Source organism: Pseudorca crassidens, chromosome 12 (genome assembly GCF_039906515.1).
Source record: "Pseudorca crassidens isolate mPseCra1 chromosome 12, mPseCra1.hap1, whole genome shotgun sequence".
In the NCBI taxonomy this organism is placed as follows: Eukaryota; Metazoa; Chordata; class Mammalia; order Artiodactyla; family Delphinidae; genus Pseudorca; species Pseudorca crassidens.
This window is the reverse complement of record NC_090307.1, coordinates 91,323,543-91,337,363: the sequence shown is the minus strand read 5'-3', so window position 1 is coordinate 91,337,363 and position 13,821 is coordinate 91,323,543. Positions and strand designations below refer to the sequence as shown.

The window sequence follows — 13,821 nt, the reverse complement described above, 5'->3', positions numbered from 1 at the left end:
CCCAGCCAACCTCTCCATGTCTCTGTGTGTCTGTTCCTGAGCCTATTGCTGAGCTGCCTGGTTCAGACCCAGTCACGTCTCCCCCGCTTCATCCAGGGGCTGGGATTCCACCCAGTGACTTAGAATGTGACAGTGGGGGGTGAACAACACATGTTATGGGGGACAAGGAAGAGACTGAGCAGGACCACAGCAGACATCCACAGCCTGAGACAGGATGGACAGGACTCCGGCTGGAGTTCGATTTTCAGGGGGAGGAAGGGACCTAGGGAGGGTTGCACTCCAGCTAACATCAGTCACCGGGCACGCTGGGCTGGGTGCCGGGAGCCTCACGATGCTGGAACGGTTGCCAAGTCCCAGCCCCCCCAGGGCCAGACCCCAGATCCTAGACCAGGGCTTCTCACCGGGCGATTTCACCCCGGGGCACATTTGGAGATGTCTGGAGGCATTCTGGGGTGTCTCAACCTGGCTGGGGGCCAAGGATGCTGCTAATCACTGTATCACACACAGGACGACCGCCACGACAGAGAATTCTCCGAATATCCAGCCCCAAAGTCCATAGGGCTGAGACTGGGAGACCCTGGTCTGGATGGATTAGACGTGGCTCAGCCAGGACTGGAGAGACCCCCAAATAAGGCAGATGCCCCAAGTGGGGCGGGGGCACAGCCCTGTCAAGGGCTCGTGGGTGTGTGTGTGAGTGTGGGCATGCATGCGCCCGTGTGGTACGTGCACACGTATCCTCAGATTCAGCTCGAGGCTCAAGTGTAGACTTTTAACGTCTCCCTCACACAAAATCATTCAGAGCTCCGACACATGTCGCAGCTTTAAACGTGCACCTCATGCCCCACCTTTGATTCCACCAGGAGCTGTGAATGGAAGCTTCTTAGATGTTGTGGATTGAAGCCCACAGAGCATCTGCCGTTCTAGGTGCCGTGAAGCAGTGACCGGACAAACAGGGGGCCCTGCCTGGGGCTCCCAGCCCAGGGGAGAAAGAGCAGAAGAGCAGTCAGTGACGTGGCCGCGTGGGGGAGGGCGTGCAAAGGCCCTGAGGCAGGAGTAGGACTGGCGTGCTCCTGGAGGCACTGGGGCCACGTGGGGCCATTGAGTGAGCAAAAGGAAACAGACAAAGAGGTCAGGTCAGAGGGGGCCCAGCTCACACATCCTAGAGACCACGCCCTTTCTCAGCGGACGGTGAGCGCATCCAGGAAGAGGGTCAAGGGAGAGGCGGGGAGACCACAGTCAAGGCCAAGGCTTTGCCAGAGCAGGTGGGCCAGAAATGGACCGTTTTCATCACTAAGGGGAGCAGGTGGGGGCAGCAGGAGGGAGGGCTCAGGGCGATGTCTGGTTCTCTCCCGACCTGTACCTGTTAGCTTCAAGTTTGAACGTAGAAATGTTACTCGGTCAAGTGGAAATCTTTAAAGTGTGTCACCGTCTTCCTTCAGTTTTACGGTGAACCAAGAGCCTCGGCGTGTGGGAGTGCTCTGCGTCTCCCTCCACCTCCGGAGGCTCTGGGAGGGGGCGATGGGGTACTCCTGCCCCAGGGCCCGAGTCCCTCTGTCCCGGCCTCTGCCCCACTCCTGGGGCCCACCCTGGGTCACCAGGTTTACAAGCTCTCAGAGCCGCCCCCTTGCTGAACTCTGATTCTTTCCAATCACCATAAACGTGGTTTATTTTCTGTCGGACAGGAACAGGGCTTTCAATTACAGAGGAGAACCTTCTGGCTCCGCTCAGACCGACTTCTTCCAGGGCTGCAGTGTGGCGGCCAGTTTTGTTTCCCCCGCCCCACCGAGTGCCTCCCGGGCTTCAGCGCAGGGACAGTCTCTGCAGGGTGGGAGGACATTGAGCCCTGAAACTGAGGCCAATTCAGGTGCAGAAGGAAACCCAGAAACACAGCACCTCCTGCCTGGAGGAGGGAAGCAGGGGCATCGTGGGACCGTCCCACCCAGCGGCCACCGGAGCTTGTGTGGGTGCAAAGGCAGGACAGGAGGACTCCGGCCTAAGGTCAAGTCCACGTGCGCTACTGGCCAGGTTCCTGGGGTCAGAGGCTGTAAAGAGAAGCTCAGGGGGAGGGTGGTAATCTTCCTTGTCTTCAACGGGGTTTTAGGCGTGGGCTTCTTACTTCCTCACTGACGTCATACCTCCCTGTGTGTGAGGTACATCCCCTTCGATCTGCTCAATATTTACCGATTGATTTTTAAGTTTTGGGCCTGCACCACGCGGCTTGCGGGGTCTTAGTTCCCCCACTAGGGATTGAACCCGGGCCACAGTAGTGAAAGCACCAAGTTCTAACCACTGGACCACCAGGGAATTCCCTCTGCTCAATATTTAACACAACCAATTTTTTTTTCAACTGAGAAGGGGATTATATTATAAGGAAAACAGATTATTTTTATGCAAATTTGTGGTGGACAAAAATGAGCCATATATATTGCACGATTTCTAATTTAAACAACCTTTTGTAAGCTGCACATGTTTATAACACAATAAAGTGAGACAGCGCATCGCCCCATGGGAGACGTGCCCACACACTCCTGCCGCACCGGACGGCCCCGGTCCTAGCCTGGCTGGGCCCTCCTTAGCCTTTGGGTCTCATTAGGGTCTGAGTTGTGTCCCCCGACCCCAATGCACAGGTTGAAGTCCTGACCCCAGGACCTCAGGATGTGACTGTGTGTGGAGACCGGGACTTTACAGAGGTGACTGAGGCAAAATGAGGCCATAGGATGGGTCCTCATCCCATAGGACTGGTGTCCTTAGAAGAGGAGATGAGGGCTTCCCTGGTGGCGCAGTGGTTGAGAATCCGCCTGCCGATGCAGGGGACACGGGTTCGAGCCCTGGTCCGGGAAGATCCCACATGCCGCAGAGAAGCTAAGCCCGTGCGCCACAACTACTGAGCCTGCACTCTAGAGCCCACGAGCCACAACTACTGAGCCCACATGCCACAACTACTGAAGCCTGAGCTCTAGAGCCCACGAGCCACAACTGCTGAAGCCTGTGCGCCTAGAGCCCGTGCTCCACAACAAGAGAAGCCACCACAATGAGAAGCCCGTGCACCGCAATGAAGAGTAGCCCCCGCTCGCCTCAACTAGAGAAAGCCCGCGTGCAGCAACGAAGACCCAACGCAGCCAAAAATAAATAAATAAATAAATTTATTAAATAGATTAATTAATTAATTAAAAATCACTCTATCTGAACTGTGTTTACTGTAAACTGCACACAGCAGAGCTGCGTGTGACTGCGTGAGTGTGTGCATGTGTAAGTGTGCTTTAGTGCATGTATCTAACTTCATTGAAAAGCCTCTAAAAAAAAAAAAGAAAGAAAAGCCTCTGGCATTTTAAGGAGAGAGTAAGTTTGTTTGCATTTATTGTAGCAGCCAACGTACTTGATTGGGTGCCTTCTGTCTTACTTTATTTTTTGTTCCTTTTTCCCCATTTCTCTAGTTTTGAGAGCTCCCTTTGCCCCTTTGTGAACTTATTCCACTGTCATCGGCCTCATCCCACACCCAACGTGGAATATTTTGCTTTCCCTGCCCCCCATCTTTTCCCCTCCCACAGCCCTACAGCGAAGATAAGACCTTGGGAAGAAGATACTTCATCCTTCCATTTCACCCTCGATGCTAAGGTGGGGCGGAGGCCACGATTAGACTGTCCCGTGCAGGCATCGCTCCCGCTTCAACAGCCCTCGTCTGGCACTAGCGCTCCACCCTCCTGGGCAGCCCAGCACTGTCTGCTTAGACCCCACTTCAGGGGACAGTGGCCGCTGAGCGCAGGACCCACCCGGTAGATGCCACCTGCCCCGTGACCGCCCGGGGCTCAGGTAGAGCTGGGCCTCGGGAGCTGACGTGGGCTCCGGGCTGGGCTCTCTCCCAGGCCCTCCACTGGGCTGCACCGCGAGATGACTTCCATTCCTTTCATCTCTCTTCCACGCCTTCCAAGGGCATCAAGGAAGAATGCTCTGTGTGATCCCAGTGGGACTTTAACCCCTTAAAGTGCAAGTTCCCTGCCTTTCTGCAGGAGACAGCAGGTCAGGCTCAGAGCCTTGAAGTCCAGAGCTTCTGAGACACACGTCATCGTGCTGTTCCTCTCACCGTGCTCGGTCCTTTTCCATCTGTGGCATTGCTGTCGCCCTTCCACTGGGAGTAGGACTGAGAACTGGTCCCAGCGGGCATCCCGCGGGGGCACCAGGCTCCCACCTCCCCGTCACATCCCGACACGGACCACTGCCCCCAACCCCGTCTCTCCCGCAGGTGCAGACAGATGACCTACTCGGACGACCTGCCCCAGATCTCCGTGGTGTTCATCTTTGTCAATGAAGCCCTCTCGGTCATCCTGCGCTCCGTCCACAGCGTGGTCAACCACACGCCCTCCCAGCTCCTCAGGGAGGTCATCCTGGTGGACGACAACAGCGATAACGGTGAGTGGGACCAGCCCGGCGCCCCGCGAGGGAAGCATGTCAGAGCCTGGAGGTCAGAAGTCTGAATTCGGGCTGGGAGTCGGGCCACACTCCCTCCAGGGGCTCCAGGGGAGGGTCCTTCCTGCCTCGCCCAGCTTCTCCCGGCTGCCGGCATCCCTGGTGTCCTGGGCTTGGGGCCACACCCCTCCCACCTCTGACTCCACCTTCACAAGGCCTCTTCCCGGTGTGTCTGTGTCTCTCCTCTTCTTCTAAGGACACTTGTCCTTGGATTTAGGGCCCACCCTAACCCAGAAGCTTTTCACCTCAAGATCCTGAACTAGTTATATCCACAAAGATCCTACTTCCACCTGAGGTCTCATTCTGAGGTCCTGGGTGGACCTGAGCTGTGGCAGGGTGCTATCACTCCTCCAGCCAGGAAGGCCCCCAGCGTGCTGAGTTCTCCCAAATGCTAATGGCACCTGGACAAAGCTGCAGTGGGAGCCTTGCTGGTGGGGAAGCTGGACTGGCGCTCACGGCCGGAACCCGGGCCCTTAGCGTGGCCCTGCGTCAGCCTCAGTCCAGCCCAGCACGCTGTCCACACCCAGCAGGCACAGGGGCTCCGAGCCCCTAACAGGGGTCCGGAGGTGCCCCGCCTGCCCCCGTCTGCGGTCCCCACACCGAGCCCCTGGCGCGCTGAGCCGGGCCTGCCGGCCCCTCCTCATCCCCAGTCTCTCCCATCAGAGCAGCCTCTCCTCCTAACCTCGGGAGTCGGGGGGCGGGTGGAGGAGAGCGGGGCGAGGCCTCCCAGAGCCCTCCAGGACGGCCTGAAGGAGCTCCAGCCCTGCGTGTGCTCTGTGTCTACGCGGGGCGGTGGGGGGGGGGAGCCCCGCCCAACACCGTCAAGGGAGCCAGGAGCGGGTGGCCGGCGCCGGCCTGCGGGGCCCTGGAGAGGGGGGACAGAGCACAGGAAGGCTGGCCTGCGGGGCCCCTGGCTGCTGCGGCTGGGGGCACCCCTGGGGCCACGGCTGCCCTCGCAGGAGTGTCCACTGGAGCCTGGTGATTGACGGGGAGGGATGGAGACAGGCTGCCCCGCACATGCCCAGCCGACCCGGAGAAGCTCCCGCCTCACTCAGATGTCCACTCGCTTTTCCCCTTTTTCTTTTTCCTACCGGCTAAAGTCTGTTACTATGGTGACTTACTTTGTTGCTTGCACTTTTGGCCATTGGGAGCTTCCTCACGTAGACGCCTGCGCCCTCATCAGATTTTTAATAATTTACTGAGTTGAAATTCTCATAACATAAAATTAACCATTTACAAAATAAGTGTAGAGTTCAGGGGTATTAAGTACATTCACATCATTGTGCAACTATCACCATCATCATCTCCAGAACATTTTCACTTTCCCAAAGTGAAACTCTGTCCCCATTAAACACTAACTCCCCAGAGCCTGTGCTCCGCAACGGGAGAGGCCACAACAGTGAGAGGCCCACATACCGCAAAAAACCCCAAAAAACCCCACTAACTCCCCACCGCCCTCCGCAGCCCCTGGCGCCCAGCACCCTGCTTTCTGTCTCTGTGGAGCTGTCTGCTCTAGGGGCCTCATATAAGCGGAACCACAGGACGTGCCATTTGGCTGCTGGGTTATTTCACTGAGCGTAACGTCCTTGAGTTTCTCCACGTAGTGACATGTGTGAGAATTTCCCCCTTTCTCAGGCTGGATCCTGTTCCATTGTATGGATGGACCACACTTTGTTTATCCATCCATCTGTCCACGGACTGCCTTCCTTTCTACAGCTGAGTAATTCAGCCCCGTTTTCTGCTGTCTTTATAACACGTGCCTCTGTCTGAATCAGTCTGGCTTGATTGTTCATTGTCTCTCCCGCTGGAATGCAGCTCCGTGAGGTGGGCTTTTATCTCTCCGAGGTCCCCCCCAGCACCCCGACCCCACGTCCAGCAACGGCGGGTCCTCTTAAATGTTTATGAAATACAGATCCAGGGCACACAACGACCGTGGGTCTCGGTGACCTCAGGCCCTCCCGAGGTGTCACGCCCGAAACATCTCTGTGTCCCCCGCAGTGGAACTCAAGCTCCACCTGGACCAGTACGTCAGCAAGAGGTACCCGGGCCTTGTGAAAATCGTCCGAAACGGCAGGAGAGAAGGCCTGATCCGGGCTCGCCTGCAGGGCTGGAAGGTCGCCACGGCCCCTGTCGTGGGCTTCTTCGACGCCCACGTGGAGTTCAGCGTGGGCTGGTAAGGGCGGGGCTGGGCCCCGGGCGGGGTCGGCGGGGTCTGCTGGCGCCTGCAGGACCCCCGCAAAGAGGATGAGCCTGGCAGGGCCGGGGGCAGCCGAGTCCAGCCACGTGGCCGCTCCATGTCCAGCTCCTGGACCCAGAACCTGTTTCTGATGCATATAGATGAAGATGGATCTGTATCCCCACCTTGTCCCCAAAGGAATTTGAATTGGCCACTCATTCCAGCAGGTGACAGTCAAATGAGGCTGCTCACGTGACCTCAGGCCAGGGGAACACACAAAGGTTGGGGGCAGTTCCTGCATGAACACGTGGTCTGTAGGGTCTCAGTTAATGGAGACCTAAGTCTAGGGCACAAGGTGGAAGCAATTTCTCATCCTTATGGAAAATTCTAGATCAAAGCGTCCACTCATTTTCTCCCACCCATCCATGCAGGGGTGAGGTGGGCTTCTAGTGAGAAACCTGGAGGGGGATGTGGCCAGGGGGGCGGCAGGGATACCTCAGTGACGCAGGAGCATCTGCGTGAGATGATGTAGAGGTGCCCCGGGGCCCGCCCCGCAGGAAGGCTGGGACGTCTTGCTTTCAGGGCCCAGCCCAATCCAGGCTGATCTCATCTTGGGCTTTTTAACTGAATTACATCTGCAGAGACTCTATTTCCAAATAAGGTCCCCTCCCAGGTTCCAGATGGACAAATCTTTGTGGGAAGACACCGCTCAACCCTCTCCCAGCTTCTGGGGGCTCCAGGAGTCCCTCCAATCTCTACCTCCGTCTTCACACGGCTTCTCCTCTCTGTGTGACTCTGTCTCTCCTCTTCTCTCTCCTAAGTACCCTTGCCAGTGGGTTTAGGGCCCACCCAGGTCACCCAGGATGATCCCATCTCGAGATCCTTAAGTTAGACCCACGGTGGGAGGGTCTGCAGGGGGCCCACATTGGGCAGGGAGTATGAGCCCTGCACCCAGGGGCAGCCTGAGCACCCATCAGAGGGGCTGCGGGGAAAAGTCAGCCCCGGGGTGGGTGGGCAGCTTGCCCTGTTTCAAGAGAGACTAAACCTCACCGTTTTTATATCAAATCGCCCACATTACACCTTCAAACTCTGTGAAGCCTAAACTAAGACGTTCGCTGAGATACTCCCCTGCGGGAAACGCGAGAGCTGCGAACGCCGTAAGGAGGTGCTCGTGGTGGACGTGCTGACCAAGTCGCACAGCGCCTGGCCGGCATCCCCAGCTGGGGACCACGAGGGTCTGGCCTTCGGTGTCTCTCAAAGTTCTTGGTTTTCCTAATGGCTCCTGCTGGTTGGACCAGGGCTTTTGTGCCTGGTTGGCAGGTGAGTGGAGCCCTCTCCTCCACGTTCCCTCCACTCTCGCTGTGGCGTCTCAGTCACCCCAGGACCACGAGTTTGTTCTCAGCGCTGCGTCTGTCCCAGCACGTTCCTGATCAAGATTCGGCTTCTTTCTGCTTTGACTTCCCCTGCTGGCCCCCACTTCCCTCTCCTCTGCCACCCTTATGAAGCGAGTCTTCTTTTCCCATGACACCTGTCACGTTCTATCGTTGATGACGTGTTATGGTCTGCGCTCCCCACCAGGGTCACTCCATACTGTTGTGCAGGTTGTGCACTGCACAGCTGTACTCGGAGGCCTTTCTGTCCCTCTAACATACGTTAAACTCCCTGGAGCATTTGGAGGGCGTTTGGGAGAATCACAAGTCTACCACGTCAAAATGCAACTTTAATTTTCACAACTGAAAACCCAGTTATCCATCTGCAAATAGCCCTTCCCTCCAAGAATTGCCTCCACAAAGATCCTGCCTGCTTAGCAGATGTGGCATTTGCAGAGAGCTTTTCACTTCTGAAGCACTCTGCTAACAGTAATTAATTAAGCCTCCTCATGAAGCTGAAACGCAGGTAAATACCAGGCTGTCGCTTGGAAGCACAGGAAGGAAGGCGGGCCACATGGCGCATCTCGCCAGGGTCAGAGAACTGCCCCAGCCCCACCCGCCCCCGCTGTCCCTGCCTGAGCTTGGCCCCCTGGCCCCCTGTAGCGTTCGTCTCTCTGGCTGCCCCGTCAGTGGGCTGCTCACGACCACGTTGAACTCCAGTTCGGTGACAGGCCCTCGGGCAGCATCTCATCCTTGCGGTAGACAAGGCCGTCTCTGGGGTCAAGCTGTACCTGCTTGCCTCTTGGACTCCTGCAAGGAGAATCCGCAACCGACAGCCCATGTCCTCTGGTCCCTCTCCTCCCCGGCTTCATTGCCTACACTGCCCCCATCTCGCCACTCCAGGCCCCTGGCCCGCTCCCCAAGTGCACCAGCACATCCCAGGAGCTCAGCACTGGCTGCTTCCTCTGCGTGGAATGCCCCCCCCTCCCCAGCTCTCCCAACCACCTGCTACATCCTACACCTCCTTCTGTTCACCACCCAGGGCAACATACACCAGGCACCCTATTTAAAAGTGCAATTCCAAATCCTCCTTACTTGCTCTCTTTTTCCACCACAACAGCTATCACCTCCTAATATATTATATCATTTATTTATACATTATTTTCTGTCCCCTGACCCCCACCCAGTCAGGGCTGCCACATACTGTTGTGTAGGTTGTGCACTGCACAACAGTACCTGGTAGCCTTTCTGTCCCTTCAGTGTATCCTAAGTTCCCTGAGGCATGGATGTTTTTTTCTTTTCTAGTTCTTGAATGTACTCCGGTGTGTTAAAACAGGGTGTGGCACATAACAGGTCCTCAGTTCATGCTTGTAAATGAATGTACGGCCACCCGTGCAGGGAAGGAGGGCCGGGAAGTGGGATGCGCTGGAGGGGGAGGCCGAGCTGTGAAGGGACAGACTGAGCTGACCCACAGGGCCTCTGGAGCCAGGATGGACCCATAGAGGCGTCAGAGATTGGGCCCAATCCGTGTGCCCGTATCCCTGGTGTCCATCAGTCCTTAGCCACGGGCTGGCCCGGGAAGAGCGAGACCTCGGCAGGCGGGTCTGCAGCCCAGGCGACCCCGGGGCTTCCAGAGGTGAAGCTCTTGGATCCGCCGTCCGCAGGCGCCATCAGACCCGGGTGTGGCCGCCTCCCTGGAGGAGGCCCGGCTTCAGCCCCCCACCTGGGGGAATGGGGCAGGGGCTCCCGGCATCCATGCCCTTCCCCATGGGCATGCACCACCCCGCAGGGCCGAGCCCGCCCTCTCGCGGATCCGGGAGGACCGCCGGCGCATCGTCCTGCCGGCCATCGACAACATCAAGTACGACACATTTGAGGTGCAGCAGTACGCCAGCGCTGCCCACGGCTACAACTGGGGCCTCTGGTGCATGTACATCATCCCGCCCCAGGACTGGCTGGACCGTGGTGACGAGGCAGCGCCCATCAGGTGAGCCGACCCCCGGGGCCCCCGGGGCAGGGCCTGCCCTGGAAGGAGCCAGGACAGCATGAGGTGGCGGTGGGGCAGGGCTGCCGCAGGGGGCTTGGGGGCTGGAGGGACGGGGGTGCTCTCCTGCAGAAAGCCAGGGCCTGCGCCATGTGGGCAAGTAAATGTGGTGGGATGCAGCGTCTGCCCAGACGTGCAGAGGGACATGGTGATGTGATGGGGGAACTTGGGAGCGGCTCCAGTGTGTGACCTGAGAGATGACGAGGTCGGGTGGGGGGGGGAGAGGGAGGGAGAGGGAGGGAGACAGACAGACAGACAGACAGAGCTAACACCCAAAGAGAAAGAGCCAGTAAAAGAGACTGAGAAAAGGGACACAGACATGGAGAGAGCAGAACAGGGGACTCACCAAGGAAAGTGAGAGGGAACAGGAAAGAGAGACGAACAGAGGAAGACAGAGTCAGGGTAGGCGGCAGCGAGACCAAGGGACAAAACTGGGAAGGCGTCACGGAGTAGAGAGGACGAGAGATGCAGAGATGGAGAGAGGGAGGGAAAGGAGACAGAGACTTAGAGAGAATGAGGGAGAGACAGACAGAGGCAGAGACAGCACCACAAGAGTCAAAAACATGAGCCGGGGAGCAGAGCAGAGACCCGGAGACCACAGATGCTGTGTGTGCTACCGAGACCCCAGGCGTTTCAGCAGACCCCAGAGATTGTCCTGCAAAGCATTTATTTTATTTTGAATCGGTTCCCAAACATGAAAACGGAGAGATTTTCACATGTTAAAAATACACAACCCAGAGACTTCTCTTGTGGTGCAGTGGTTAAGACTCCATGCTCCCAATGCAGGGAGCCCAAGTTCAATCCCTGGTCCGGGAACTAGATCCCACATGCACGCCACAACTAAGAGTTTGCATGCCACAACTAAGGAGCCCGCCTGCCACAACTAAGGAGCCCGCCTGCCACAACTAAGGAGCCCGCCTGCCACAACTAAGGAGCCCGCCTGCTGCAACTAAGACCTGGCACAACCAAATAACTAACTAAATAAATAAAATATTAAAAAAGAATACACAACCCAGGGCTTCCCTGGTGGCACAGTGGTTGGGAATCCACCTGCCAATGCAGGGGACACAGGTTCAAGCCCTGGTCCGGGAAGATCCCACATGCTGCAGAGCAACGAAGCCCGTGTGCCACAACTACTGAAGCCCGTATGCCTAGAGCCTGTGCTCAGCAACAAGAGAAGCCACCGCAATGAGAAGCCCGCGCACCACAACGAAGAGTAGCCCCCGCTCGCCGCAACTAGAGAAGAAAGCCCGTGTGCAGCAGTGAAGACCCAACGCAGCCACAAATAAATAAATAAAATAAATTTTTAAAAAAACCCACAGCCCAGCATCTTTATAAAAATGGGAAGGTGCGCATTCTCCCAAGGCAGCAGTCCCTGGGGCTGAGAAGCAGTCCCCTGTCTAAACAGCGTGGTGGTCTCCAGTTCCCGAAATCCCCACCCCTCCCCATTGTCTCCCTGACGCTCTGCCTTCCTACCTGCGCTGTCATTCCTTGCACCTGGCCTGCTTTGTTTGTTTCCATCACCGACTGAGCTTCTGTAGTTTGCAGCCCTTCCTTCCACTTCCCTAGTCTGCTGAGCCCCTGGGAAATCTATGTTTCAAAATCTAGTGGGGCTACCACTTTCTCCTGGGGGCCCAGCAGGATGGAGGTATTTTTTTCCTGGAGTGAACGTGCATCTCCAGGATCTGTTGACCCCTTGCAGCCTTGGCCAGGTCCCCCCTGTAGAGGTTTGGATCTTAGGGCCTCGGGCTGGGACCCTCCTGCCTCATCTGTACAAACTGATGTGTCCCTGCTGAAACAAGCCACTCTGCCCGCAAGTGACCAAGACCATCCCTCACTGCGCCTCTGAAAGCTCTCTCTTCCCCTAGGAGTGTCTTACGGGGGCTTCCGGGCACCTACCCTCCATGAGCAAAGAGCCGTCCAGCGAGAAATTAAGTCTCAGAGCAGCCTGGATGCCCCGAGCTGCAGGAGGGACGCTCTGGACAGACTGTGCATCGTCTCAAACTTTGCTCCTTATTACTATTACCTGGAGAGCATTTGAAACCCCTGATGCCCAAAACCCAAACAAAAAATGGGCAAAGGCCTCGAACAGATACTGCACACAGGAAGGCAGACAAAGTGCTAACACACTCATAGAAAAACGCCCCCCACGGAGTCACACAGTGTCCCAGTGAGGGGCCCTGCACGCCTGCTAGAACGGACAGACAGACCAGTGGCAGCGGGGGCTGGTGACACAGAGTAGTCGGAACTCTCAGCACGGCCGGTGCGAGAAGGCATCGGCAAGACCACTTTGTAATACTTGCAGTTTCTCAAAGAGGTAAAAACACTTCCTGTATGACCAGCCGCTCTACCCCAGGTATCTTCCCAAAAGAAATGAAAACGCACGTCTACAAAAGACACCTGCGAATGTTTGTGGTGGCAGCTTTATTCACAGTAGTCCCGAATTGGACCCAAATGTCCACCAACAGGTGACTAGATAAACGAAGCATAACCTATCTATGTAACGGGAGACTTCTCAGAACCAAAAGGGAATAAACGGTTATGCCCGTAACAATGCGGGTGAAACTCAAAATGGTGAAACAGAGGCGAAAGAGCCAGATACACGAGAGCGCGCAGTGTGTGATCTGATGCACAGAGAAGCCCAGAGAACGCAGTCCCCTGGTGGAGGACCGAGGAGCCCTGCGTGGGCACATTCTCCGTCTGGACTGGGACGGGGTTACCCGACGTTCCCTCCATCAGACCACTCGGACCACACGCTTTCAAGGGATGTGTCCTGTTGCGTGTAAATTTAACTTTGTTGAGTTGATTTTTAAAATGAATTTCAAAACATACAAAAAAGCAATAATTCCAATGCCCAAGCTGCTTACCATGCCAGTTAAATTAGCATCTCTGAGCCGGGACCAGGAGGATTCCAGCAACAGAGAAGGGCGCCAGCTAACGTGAGCTGAAGCGGCTCTGGGGAGGAGGCAGCAGGAAAGCCAGACGTCTCCCCGACACTGCGGACGGGTGTCCCTCCACCCCAGTCAGTCCCCGGAACAGAGGAGGCAGTGGCTGAACTTGGGCCGCAAACCCCTGCCCCCACCTTTCCTGGAAGCAGATGGGAGAAGGCGTCCTCCAGTGACCCGCTGACCTTCACAGAGGGGAAGGTCTGGGGACTCACCGTCCCACAGGGAGAATGTGCAAGGAGAGAGGCTGTCTCCCTAAAAGATATTGGGGTGTTTATAAGAAGGCTGGGCGCAGCAGACAGGCGTGTCCACATCCTGACCCCCAGAGCCCATGAAGGCGACCTCATTGGGGAAAGGATCTTTGCAGATGCAATTGGGATCTTGTGACGGGGAGATTACCTTGGATCACCAGGCTGGGCCCTGAATGCCGTCATGAGTGTCCTTAGGAGAGACACACACAGAAGAGGAAAGGCCACGCCACTCTGGAGTCAGAGACGGGAGGGACGCAGCCAGAAGCCAAGGGACGCCTGGGGCCCCCAGCAGCTGGAAGAGGCAGGAAGGACCCTCCCCTGGAGCCTCCAGAGAGAGCGCGGCCCTGGGACACCTCGACCTCGGACTTCCAGCGCCAGGAGCTGGGAGAGGACACACATCTCCAGTCCGACACACCTGACCTCGGACTTCCGGCGCCAGGAGCTGGGAGAGGACAACACATCTCCAGTCCGACACCTCGACCTCGGAGTTCTGGCGTCAGGAGCTGGGAGAGGACACACATCTCTGGTCTGAAGCCCGTTTATGGTACTTCTTTTCGCAGCCACGGGAAGT

The 13,821-nt window shown here is 56.9% G+C and overlaps 1 protein-coding gene across 4 annotated transcripts in view; it reads left to right on the top strand.

Moving 5' to 3' along the window:
• Positions 1-13,821, top strand: part of GALNT9 (polypeptide N-acetylgalactosaminyltransferase 9) — a 90,985-nt gene that overhangs the window by 36,372 nt on the left and 40,792 nt on the right. For all 4 annotated transcript variants that reach the window (XM_067701278.1, XM_067701279.1, XM_067701277.1 and 1 more), the window contains exons 3-5: positions 4,241-4,407; positions 6,463-6,637; positions 9,800-9,997. In XM_067701278.1, coding sequence (XP_067557379.1) covers positions 4,241-4,407; positions 6,463-6,637; positions 9,800-9,997 — 540 coding nt within the window. The remainder of the gene's footprint in view (positions 1-4,240; positions 4,408-6,462; positions 6,638-9,799; positions 9,998-13,821) is intronic.